At 47.1% G+C, this 12,702-nt stretch overlaps 1 protein-coding gene across 4 annotated transcripts in view; it reads right to left on the bottom strand.

The window, feature by feature from the left end:
• The window catches only part of CACNB1 (calcium voltage-gated channel auxiliary subunit beta 1), a 335,868-nt gene that overhangs the window by 236,167 nt on the left and 86,999 nt on the right, over positions 1 to 12,702 (bottom strand). Inside the window, exon 1 of one of the 4 annotated variants that reach the window (XM_069237465.1) lies at positions 8,434 to 8,584. The exons of the other annotated variants lie outside the window; for them this stretch is intronic. Coding sequence (XP_069093566.1) covers positions 8,434 to 8,478 — 45 coding nt within the window. The 5' untranslated portion in view covers positions 8,479 to 8,584. Of the gene's footprint in view, positions 1 to 8,433; positions 8,585 to 12,702 lie in introns of those variants that run through there. 4 annotated transcript variants of the gene reach the window in all.

Here is a 12,702-nt window from a genome sequence, read left to right as displayed (position 1 = left end):
AGTGTTTTCACTTGTTACTCTGTGTTACATGCAAATGCTTTACAAATTGCTTCTAAGATAAGCCTGACTTCTCATGCCAAGCTAAGAGGGTGAGTCTCCCTTATCCTGACTAGAGTGAGGGTCTTACTTGGACAGGGTGCAGGCCGACTGCCAACTAGAGACCCCATTTCTAACAATGGCCATGTCTAATTTCAGAGAAAATCAAAAGTGAAGAATCACAGACTAAGTCAACCTGGCTGGTGAAACCCCATTCTGGAGAATTCCCCCAGAAATGAGGAAAAAACTTTTCTATAAAATATTTTTCTAAGAGAGAAGGGGGCAAGAGGGTCGAGAAATTGACACAAGAAAGGGGTAAAGAGAAAACATCAGTGGGATACATAGAAAGGGCATACTGGGGTATTGTAAGGAACCAAAGGTGAAGGAAGAAATACTTGGCAAATGGAAATTCCGGACGTATTAGGGTATAGGGAGAGGTAAACTTATTAGACTATAGGCTATAGTAAGAAGTCAAAGCAAAAGGGTGTAGTTAGTGGTTAAAGGCAGAGTTAGAAGTACTAGGGCATAGGTAGGCGTAGATGTATTATGTGAACAGCAATGGTAGTAGTAAAGTAATACTTAATACTGTATACATTTTAATATTATTTACAATAAATAAGAACAGATAAACCCACTTGGACTGCTGCAGGATGGATTAAATGGAGGTAGTCTACACACACCGTTTGGCTGGCCTATTAATAAATATGAGGAAAGCCACACATGCATCACTAGAAAAAGTAGACTTTTAAGAAGTAAATGATTAAATTACTTATTCAGCGCTGCTGTATCCTTTCCAGCTAGGATTGACTGTGGATCTGAGTCTGTTATAGGCTCCGTCCAAAACCTTAATCAGTTTCCCAATATGGATGTTAGATTGTAACATGAAACACACCTTGTTATTTGTTTTATAGTTGAAAGTGCAGATTTCCTAAAGTTGGTAGTAAGTACTTTCTTCTGATCCCTCACGCCAGGACGGAGACATAGGATATGTTCTAAAGTTTTCTCGAATTTGCTGCAGAGTCTACTAGCCAGGCTGGGATGGGTAACGCTTCAAGAGTCCTCGAACTGCTTCAAGGAGATATACAAAAGACGAAAGCATAAAAACATTTTTTGTGTTGCAGCCTCCAGATTTGACTCAATGTAGTGGTGCCTAGGTAAGAAATGTGAATCCAACATATATTCTATCTGTTTGTATCTCGACACAGTTATCAGGTTACCTATGTAAAGAGACTCCTGTAGACATTTTCTAAAAACATTTTTATGACTTGGTTTGAACGTTTTAAGCAGGTCCTCAATACACGGTAAGTTGTGTTCACTTAGCAATGCGTTGATGTCACTGCCTATGAGGACACAAGCACATCGATGATTTTTCATCAGGTCTTGATAGATAAAACCCGCCATAGAATCACTGTTGCGTCACAGAAATAGTACAGATGTCAGGGTAGGGAGAGATGCGCTAAAGTGTAGGTGGTGTAGAGAATCTAGGGGTACGGGTGTAAAATGCTATATTTTAGGCAAATCTGAAGGGGTGTGGTACTGCTTGTCAAGTTACCCTATGATGTCATGGAACGTAAAGGTTAAGAAGGTTCTCTGAAGGGCAGTAGAGCTGACAGACCAGGGCCGACCATATACTTACATTTGCTCCTGGCAGGGTGATTTGTGAATCTATTCAACCCACAACAAACCCTCTACTGGCGTTGTCTGAGTATTTCTGTATGTCAACTTGCATCACAACAGGGTACAATATCAAAAATATGGGATGTACAAGGGCATAGGCAGCTGAAGAGGTACAGTGGTAGGATGTATGGAAAAAGCCCCAATTGTATGTAATAGGGGGAGAGGTACAAGGATATAGGCCGGGTAAGATAAACTACGGTGTAGCTAGGAGCTAAGGTTAGTACTATAGTATAGTACAGATAGGGTAGGGAATAAAGTGCTAAGGTCTAGCTCTGATTTGAAAAAGATACTGGAAGAGGTAATGGTAACATAGTATAATCCAGACTGAGATGTTACGGCTTAGACATGGATAGGAACTTTAGGCTATATACAGGAGCTGAGGTACTAGAATAAATGTAGGGTAGAGATGCTAGAGTAGGGATAGAGGTATAAGGGTATATGTAGGGGTTTATGTGCCAGGGCAGAGGTACAACTATAACGACAGTGCTATAGCTGCTAGCTAAGGGGTAGAGGTACAAGGGTTTATGTAGGGGCAGTGGTGCTAAAGCAGGGGTAGGGGTATAAGCATTGGGTAGAGAAACTAGAGTATAGAAAGGAATTGCGGTATAAGGATCTAGCCAGTGGGAGAAGTAAAATGGTGTACACGGGAGTGGACAACAGCAGTAAGGAAAAACAGTGGCGGGCACATGGAGAAGAAGTAGACGAGGTACTGGAAAAGTAATTAAGAGAGGATGAAAGAAAAACAAGTAGACAGGGACAGAGTAGCGAGGGAATAGACCAAAGGGAAAGAAAAACTGTGATTCTGAAAAAACAATAGACTGAAGGGATTTACTTATGTTAAGAACACATATGATATTTAAGGGAATTACAATTATTTGAAAACAATCGAGAGATAAAGTTTGTGGAAAGTTTCCCCAGATCAGGTTTTCCTAAATACTAATTCTTCAATATCACTACAACCGGTGCTGACACACTAAGTTCTGGAGGCTGGACAACTGCAAAAAGTACATTATCAATGCAAAGTAACCTTTCATACTTTCATAGTAATGAGCCTCGTTACGGTTCCAATCACCTTAACCTGTGATTTATTTTGTTTAAGTTGACTGGGCCATTTCAGCTCATAGAACAAATAACCCTAAAGCTTATTTACGTAGGTGGCAACACACAAACGGGTCCATTGGGAATGGGTACCTTGTAGATCCAGAAACGAGAACAAAATCCCTAAAGGTGAGCATTGCAATAGCATCTGTATCCTCAGGAGATTAACATCCAATTTCCCAAATACACCTAAACCGCCTAAGGTACCTTACAGCATGGATACTACCTATAGTGAGAGGAGGCGAGAGAGAGGAACCCAGCAGTAAAAAGAGATGGCTACTAGGATCTCAAGAACAGACTGACAACCTTACATGTGGCCAACTGTGCCCACTGAGGCTTGTGTATCAAGGAGAGCATGTTTTTCATACACCATTTATCATGTGCTATCTAGACATGCACTGGGTTACGGTATCAGAGTATCATTGTCAGAATATCGTTTGACATAAACAGTGCATCCCAAATATACAATGTTGCCTCACTGGCGTTAATAAGAGGAATTATAGAATCAATGGGATGATACTTTTGTAACTGATAGGACACTTTAATTATGTCAAATTATTTTTTGTACACGATATTCTGATTTACAGCCTGCAACTGAGACCAAAAAAGGGGTCCTGAAAGTGCTACTTTCCTCCATTCCAACCACAAACTACAAGTTACTAAATATTATTTCAACATTTAATTGTGAGATGAGCACACTTCCGTTTCGTCCATCCCACCTGGAATTAAAAAGGTAAAAGTCCTGGGTTCTTGTCCAACAGAAATACCACAGGCCGGCATGTTACTGCATCCATCCTGGTGTGAATAATACAGACCCTCAGAGTTCAGTGCGTCCACGCTGCTACTTTAAAAAAAAAAAGGAAAACAGAGCCTCCACTTCTTAAAATACTATTAGCACTTTTCCTTAATAGTTCATGGACCCTGCTTCACCTGGTACCACTGACATGGAAGACATATGGTGGATTGAAAATGCAAGTGAAATGGAGAGGTGTCTCTGAACACATTGGAAAATGGGTAGCAAGGAGAGGGAGTTTGAGGGAGGCAGAGAGAGAGTTGGAAGTTTCTACTCGGGATAAGATACTATGTTTTCTTTGTTCCAGTCTGTACCATGTCACAGCTTTGTCCACCGGCCTTTAGCTGTAGACGGTACTCCTCTGTAAATTAATAAACAGATTTAAACCATACAATGCTACAAGCAACATGTGCGACAAAATTACAGCAATGCAACCTGGTGATTCCATTTACTTCCTCTCTTCTCCCACTTCAAGATAGTAAAACAGAAGTGTTTTCACCGAATTATGCCAGCCTAGAAAATGTGCCGTTTTGCTACAACTACCTTCTTCAAAGCAATCTTACTACAAGGAGAGTTTAACTGCCAAGCAAGTATCTAACTATACTAGTTAGTCTCTGCACACTCCCCTGTGCAAGAGAGAAAGTGAGCACTGACTTCAATCTCTCACACGGGGATCTGTTCTGGAGTTTAACTTTCCCAAGTAACAAGGGCCCAGAAAACCTAATATCATTACCCTTACACAACACCTACCTCGGGGAGCCAGGGTCCATACAAGACCTATCCACATCCTACAGCTTTGCTACATACTGCAACTATGCATTCTGAGCACACTACACCAACTCCTGCAACGTAATCTAAACTCACACAATGCCAGCCAAATATCCCCTTTATGCCAATAACCCTGTTTTTAGTGTGACGATGTTGCCTCCATCCTCACAGTGAGAACAACCAACCTCCATCGCTTGGGAACAACAATACATGAGCAGACACAGTTTTGCCTCCCATTGCTTCATTTTGCATCAGAGAACTACAAACCCTGGGCTTGCAACAACTGGTAAAAGCCCAATCGATACCAAAGGACATACCCTGGACAATATCTCACCATAGAACTCGGGGAACAGCCCTGGGAACTGCACAGTGATTTTCTAGGCCAGCTTCAGTGACATTATATCCGCAAACGCCCTTTCCAACTCTGAACAATAATCATCACCTGCAATTAACATACAACGGCACAGAGACCTAAAGAGAAAAACACGACTGTCACGCTAACAAAATCTGTTCCCAACAACACTTGCAAACAATATTTACCATTCTCTCTCAGAAATGCCATTCTTTAAGACACAGATACAGCTGGCCCCTTTTTCTCCTATCAGCAACCTACCCACCCCACCTCCAACCACTGGATAGCAATCAGCAGCAAGAAGGACAATGGCTGGTTCACCACCTCCTTCAGAGCTTCCTTAGAGAAACAGAAGTGAAAAAGCTAGGGGATATTCACCAACATTATTTGCCCCTGCACAATAAAAATGTCATCCACAGAAGGACTCAAAGTTATTTCCAAAACAAACAAATCCACTCATGAATGCAACAAACGTCTCATACAATCATCTCTCATTGTCTAAACCCCACTTGCCTAAAGCCAACTGTTAACAAACTCCAGCGACCCAACAATTCCTTGACTATAAAACCTCATCAACAAATGTAATAACATCTGTAACATTCAGAAGAGTAGCAAACCCCCTGCAGAAACATGCATAGTAACACACTAGCAGCAAATCCATATTTTTCGTTGCTATCAATGACATTATAAGCTCTACGCAGCAGACCTTAACTGGTGACCTTTTACACACAAAAAATCCTGACTCCCTCACTCCACAAAAAGCTACCATCAAATCATACTCTACTGATTACAATCAGATCATCACCAACAACTATAGGTTCATCACCTGCCTCCCATCAACATGCGAGACACTAGAGAAAAGTGTTAATGTACGGCCAGTGGTGCAACATTAGCCCCTGCAGCCCCCGCAGTGTGGGAGGTGGAGGGGCTGAGCTCCAGGGGGGCTCTCAGCAAAAGTGGTAGGTCCTGGAGGGGGCCCTCCCTCTATGCACTTTGCAGGGGACCTCCTCAAGTTTCGGTATGCCACTAGATACAACACCAGGCTTGCTACAATAGTCATAGACTCATCAAACCATTAGAGTGCAGTCAGAAATCATGGTACAGAAAAAGATCTCGAAATCTGAGCCGTTGCCCTTGAAGCAGTAGACAGATGAGATATTCCTCCTAGCAGTCCTAGAACTTAGTGTGATTTTGCTACATAACCGTTACAAACAAGAGTTTCACTCTCCGGCCTACCACAGTTCTAAGTGTGACTTTCTCCATCACCATTAGAAGAAGCAAGAGTCTCAAGCTCAACTCCTTCCTCCTACAGTCCACTGCGTATCAAGATGGTTTCAAGAATTTGCGCTGGGTCACTCTCTTCCTGTGTGGCATCCCACAACGGCCTTACTCATCGCATTCTTGAACTCTGTAAGTGGTTGTGGCCTAGTTTACCACTGCTAAACTACTGATACATCTCTCTACCTACACATCAATAGGCAAAGCCATTGCTGGTGTCTGAAAACTTTCTTTTATGCCTTTGAATCATGGGTGCTAAATTGCCACTACATTTTTTCTATCACACATGCCACCAATAGGTGTCCTCCCCAAACCCACCAATAATCCTGCATCTGTCCAACATCCCTTGAACAAGTCAAAAAGCCTAGAAGTCGCCATCAACTCAAAAATTGGATCTGTGTTCAGGATATCACAGCACCAGTCTTAAAAGTGCAACCCCTTGCTGCTTGCTCTCCAAGGACTGCCTGGGAGAAGTGGAGTATCCATCAACACACTTCGCCTTGGTTTGTGTTACTGATCAATATGTCTCCAAGAGGAATGTGATACTGCAGGGCAATGGCGCGTAGATGGGGATAATCCATGGCATTTATCTCAGCAGCCAAATATCAATACACTGCCCACTCCGAACTTGCTTGAAAGACTTTTCATCTCACTCACAAATTCACCAGCCAGGCTATACCAGAGCAACGTATGAACATAGACTCCACACTATCACCTCATCAGGGGCCCATGATAATTATAAACACAGCCCGCCACACTACACCCTACCAAGGCACCAACCTACCTAAATAAACTGTCCCCAACATGATACCCCACCAAGGATCCAGATAACCTCTAAACACAGGTATCACACTACATCCCACAAAAGATATTGCTAAAAACAGACACTACACCACCGCCTAGGGGTCGGTTTACAAATATACTGTGGTGTCAGCGCTGCAACAAGGGGTCCAAGTTGGCTATACGCACTGAAATCATGCTATACCTACACCATGGGCCCTGGCTAACTGTATCCACACTGCCATCACAATATACCCCCAGCAGGTGCCCAGGCTACCCCTACACAGTATATCACATTGTAACCACACCAGGGATCAGACTGTCTATACCCTCCATAAGCCCCCACGAACACACACACACACACACATATGACCCTGTACTTTACGTTGGGCTCAAGTCACCTGTACACACTTAAGTCAGAGTACACCCCACCAGGGGCCTGGTCACCAATACACACTAGTAGCATGCTGACCCCTCACCAGAGGCTGCCTGTACATAATAGCATTGTGCTGTACCAATCGGAGCCCTGGCTGCCCATATTCATTGGTATCAGAATATAAACAACCAGGGCTCATAAACAGTGGTGTCAGGCATGCACAACCAAGGCCCAGATTACTTATGTTCAATGAGGTATTGCAATACACAACCAGGGCCCACACTATTTGTACACATTAGTGTCACACCCAACTAAGGGCCCCAGCTGCCCAAACACACTTGTGTCAAGCTATAAAAAAAAACAGACTGAGTTACCTGGTATAATGCTAAACATTATCAGGAGCCCTGCTACCTATAGATACCGTTGTCACACTATACTCAAGCGGGAACACAGCAACATGTACACACTGGGCCGGCACCCTATACACCACCACATACTGGTGTCACACTATATACAACCAGAAGCCCAGCTACCTAGACACACTGGTGCCTCCCTCCTTATCACTTACTGAAATATCCGGTGATCCACCACATATCTGAAGAGACCCAAGGTAGACCGCTCCAAGTTACAGCCCTAGACCAAGGCGTAGCTAACAACAGTGCAGCCAGTACAGTGGCACCGAGGCCCAAGGGTGTGGACGTCCACTGCATTCCACCTGTAACTGTTTTTTACTACCGACCCAGTGGCTGGAGGTCCATGTGCCTTCCTTGCATTAGGACCTGTGGCAGCCTTGGTTTACCACTGGCCCTGGAACCTCATAGACACAAATCGAAGTTTGACTTAACTCCCAGACAGTGGAGAGCCTCCGACGGAGTCTCTTTAGAGAGGAGCTCGCTGCATAACGGGACAATAACAGAATGACCAAGCAATGAACCGGATCCGGGACCGCCCGGTAGGGCCTTACCGACCATGCACACACGGCTGTGATTTCACGTATCATTACTTTTCATATAATACGCGCGCTGTGAAGTGTCCGTGTGGGGCCGCAGCTCTGCTTTACAAAGTATAAATACAAGGCATTGACCGAAAGCGGTAGGCGAGATAAGGATGAAAGGAAGAGAGCACAGGAAAGATTAAATAAACAGGTGGAAGAAGAAGAAAGGAAAGAAACCGGGGGCCGAGAAGGAGCGTATACATGGTGGAGAGAGAAAGTCCCAGCGAAACTACAAACCCGGCCCGGATCCGCGGCTCCCGAGTGGGGCAATCGGTACTCACCAGGACGGCGCGGCGCGCCCTGTTAGGGGGCTTGGGGGGCTCCATGCCTGCGACGAGGGGCTCGGGGGCCCCAGTGACAGGCACTTGCTCTCCCTGAGCTCAGCCCTCGCTGGGCTCAGCGCTCCCTGCGGCTCCAGTTACAGGAATACTGCAACATTTGCAACCTGTTAAATATATTTAGCCTCATCCAGAGCCCAGGGGGAGCGTGTGCTGCCCTCCCGCCCCAGGCCAGGGGTGACAGTGGGGCATGGAGAGCACACACCGCACAGGCTCTGGGGGGCTGCGCAGCCACGTCTGCGGGTGGGGAGGGGGGGGGGGGGGGTCCCAACTCACTGCCTACACCAGAGGTCTCCAAACCTTTTAATGCCGCGCCCCCCCAGTTGAAAAAGAAAAATCATTGGGCCCCCCTCAGAATTTTTCACAATTATTTTTATAAACATGGCAATGTTTAAATATGTCTAAACCTATTTAAACATTGCAGTTAAGTACTGTTTCCTTTTTAAAACTGCAATAACATGCTTCTGCTTAAAACAAAGGCCTGTTATCTGTATAATATTTATTTTGGCCAGAGTCTGGGGCCACCCCTGGGATCACTTCAGGCCCCCCTAGGGGGGCCCGCCCCCCAGTTTGAAGACCTCTGGCCTACACCCCTGTTTGTCAAGGGGCCTCTACCATGACCGAAGGCAGAAAGTGAACATACCCCTAGGGCATCGGTGGCTGGCAGCCTGGTATGGATAGCACACAGGCGGCAGTGGATAATTTGTAAATATAATTTGTAAATAAAAACGTGTCGGTGCTCAAAGCTCTCCTCCGAAACAAGCGGCTGCTGCATTTAAATGTGCGAGCACGGAATACCGAGGCAGCCTAGCCCTAAATCTCTCTCGGGCCTCTTTAATCAATTTACAGCCACTCCTCGCCGCTTCCGCTCACTCTTGCAGCTTTCTGCTTATTCCCATCGTAACGCTTTCCCGTCTTTCTTTGGTCCGCCTTTCCCATATGTGTCTTTTGCTCGAGGTAATTCCGGATGCAGAAAAATAAGTGCCGGCCCTCAAAAATAAGTGCCCCGCCTCCCTGCGGCTACCGCCAGTTCAAATTACCCACTGCAGCCACCACTGGAAGTGATGATCTGCCCTACCATGGAAGGGGCACGGTTAGCGCACACCGCTGGCACTGGGGGTCGGCCCTACCACTGCTAGGGTCAATGTGACCGCACACGACGTAGGCACTGAGGGTCTGCCCTGCTATTGCAAGGGAAGGGTGTCAGTCCTACTATGGCTTAGGGCACTGAGAGCGCAGACCTCGCAGGCACTAGGGCCTGCCCTACCACTGCTAGGGGCAAAGAGCGCACACCTCACAAGCACCGGAGACTGTTCTGCTCCGGTTGGGAGAGAGCCGAGGGTGAGGCACCGTTGACAGGGGGTGTAGCGGTGCCCTGCGCGCGCCGCAAGGACCGCGTGATGAGGGATATGGGGTTAAGGGCAGGGAGCACACCTCAGTAATGTAGTTCGGCCCAAGCCACGAGTGACCGCACGCCCATTTATTTATGCCTTTAGGCCGGGCCTGGCCCTCGGGGTGAATGCGTCAACAATGTATTGTAGAGGCCGGGTGGCTCTCTACATCTCTCCCTTCTTTTAGTGAACTGAAACATCAAACTCAAGTCTACTTCAAAGTTGAGAAAGTGTTTTAGCTTTTGGCTGGGAGCAGGGTTTGGACGAAGGCTGTACTTCTGGCTGCGGGGTACCTGCTCACTCTGACCTTCTTCTTTGGAGCCACTCTGTTGCAGACTAAGGCCTGTGGGTTGTAGCGAACCAGGGCTGCCCTCCAACCACACCTCTCCTTCCTGCATGGATCGTCCGGATTGACTCCTTGTCATCGAACCATCTCTCGACCGCGTCTCACCTGCCACGGGACCCAATGCTCCTTCTTTCCATTCCTGGGTTCGGTACTCTTTGCCTCAGTCATCAGTCCGGTTCACCCTTTTGAACCACAATACGTTCCGCACCGCAGTTAGGTCTCTTCGCTGGACGGTGACCATGGTGCCATCCATCTTAGTGATATTCCACACCTCAGGTTTATGTGGAGTTCTGAACTTCCACCCCGGGTGTCAATCTTTCATGATGACCTGGTCCCCAACACAAAGGTCAGGACTCCTCGTGTGTCTTCTCAGACTTGCCTTGTCATTGGTGGTCTTCCATCTCTGTTGAGCCCTTCCACAATTAGTTCAGTGGGCTACCAGCCATCTTCTGCGGGGATGCAGTCCTGAAGGGATTGACAAAACAAAAGGGCTTCTGGAGCACAGCGAGTGGTGTTGTGTGGCGTTTGATGGTAGGCTTGCAAGAATTTGTGCAGACACCACTCGGTATCTTCCCCCGCTCCACCGCAAACCTCAGGGCTCTGTTGAGCGGGTGCATGAACCTTTCCACGTCTCCACTGGCTTGTGACCATTGCGGGTTATTCTCCGTTCTCGGATTGTCAGGGACGCCAGATAATCTTGATACTCCTGGCCTTGGAACGGAGGGCGGTTGTCAATTCGGACTTCATCAGGCAGGCCTAGCATGGCAAATGTCTTTTCCAGCACTTGTTTCACATGCACGAAAGCTGTTCGACGTCACCAGTTCCACCACCGGGAACCGGGTGCAGGGGTCGATGAATATTGCAGTCACACAGCCGTCAGGGAAACTACTAAAATTCATACTCAGTTTGGCCCACGGCCTGGTACTTCATTCTTCGGTCAGCACCAGAGCACGACAGGGTCTCCAGCCGTTATTGCACACAAGTGGCATATTCTCACTTTCTCGTCCACCTGGGCGTCTATCCCCGGGAACCACACCTTACTGTGCAAACGTGCCTTAGTCTTCGCAGCCCCTTGGTGTCCTTGGTGGGCCAGGTCAACAATCCGATCCCAGAAACTGTTGGGTACGACTATCTTTCGTCCACGGAGCAGTAGGCCATGTTGGGTCTCTGACAGTTCGTTCCTCATTCTCCACAGCATCTGTCTCATCGTCCGTTCCTCAGAGGTGAGGGTTCTGGATCCATCGAGGAATCGTTGCCAGTGCTTCCTTATCTTTCTGGATGCTGGCAACCCCCCCGGGTGGCCTCTTCGATTTCTGCCACCGTGAGCGCTGTGGGGCATGCCATCTGCGCTATTGTCTGTAGGAAACACTTGGTGTTTCCTTCCTCTTCCTCAATCTTCTTTGATCTGTCTTGTTGAGGGTGTCTTGACAGGTAATCAGCCGGGTTATTGACACTCAGACAGTAGATGACTTGGAACTTGTATGACAATAGCTGCACCATCCACCTCTCGATTCTGGGTAGTGCAAGTCGGACAGACCTCATCAAGAGGGGGACCAGCGGCTTGTGGTCAGTTACCACTTGAAATTTGTGTCCACACAGGTATAGATGAAAGTGTTGACAGGCCCACCTGATAGCTAGGGCCTCCCTCTCCAATTGGGCGTATCGAGCCTTGGTCACTGAAAGCGCATGGCTCACATATGCAACAGGCATCCACTCGTGGATTTGTCGCTCCTGGAGTACCACTGCTCCGAGCCCAACCGGGCTGGCATCCACCACTAGTTCTGTCCTCCTCTGCGGGTCAAAGTAGGCCATGATAGTCTTGTCTAACAGTGCCTCTTTGATGGATCTAAATGCCTTCTCCCCTTCCGAGCTCCACTCCCATGGTGCTCCAGACCTGATGAGATGCCTCAGGGGCTCCAGCCAGCATTGCCAGATTGGGGATGAATCACAGTAGGTGGCCACCCCCAGAAAGCTCTGCACTTCGGTGAGATTTTGAGGAACTGGGGCACTGCGGATTGGACCAGCCTTATTGGGGTCAACTTGAAGCTCATCGCAGGAGAAGATGTAACCAAAAAGTCTACTGAGTTCAAATAGAAAGAGCACTTCTTCTTGTGTAGGACCAGCCTCACCTCTGACAGCCTCGGAAATGTTGCCCTGAGCCTCATGTGATGTCCTTCCAGGGATTCAGAAAAGATAAGAATGTCAACACTCAGGCTGATGAGGCCAATGAGGCCGGAAAGTGTCTCACAGATGGCATTCTGGAACACTTCCGCTGCTGATGAGATGCCAAAACCTAGTCATCTGTAGCATCGGAGGCCAACATGTGTGGAGAAGGTCGTGATGTTCTCACTTTTTAGTGCTAGCTCGAGCTGATGGTATCCAGAGTTGAGGTCCAATTTTGAGAACTATTTGGCTCAGTTCAAGTCGGCCACAATGTCATCCAGGGTAGGGGTTATATGCCTTTCATGCTTGATG

The sequence above is a fragment of the Pleurodeles waltl genome, chromosome 6 (genome assembly GCF_031143425.1).
Source record: "Pleurodeles waltl isolate 20211129_DDA chromosome 6, aPleWal1.hap1.20221129, whole genome shotgun sequence".
NCBI classification, from domain to species: domain Eukaryota; kingdom Metazoa; phylum Chordata; class Amphibia; order Caudata; family Salamandridae; genus Pleurodeles; species Pleurodeles waltl.
This window is presented reverse-complemented; position numbering and strand designations above follow the sequence as displayed.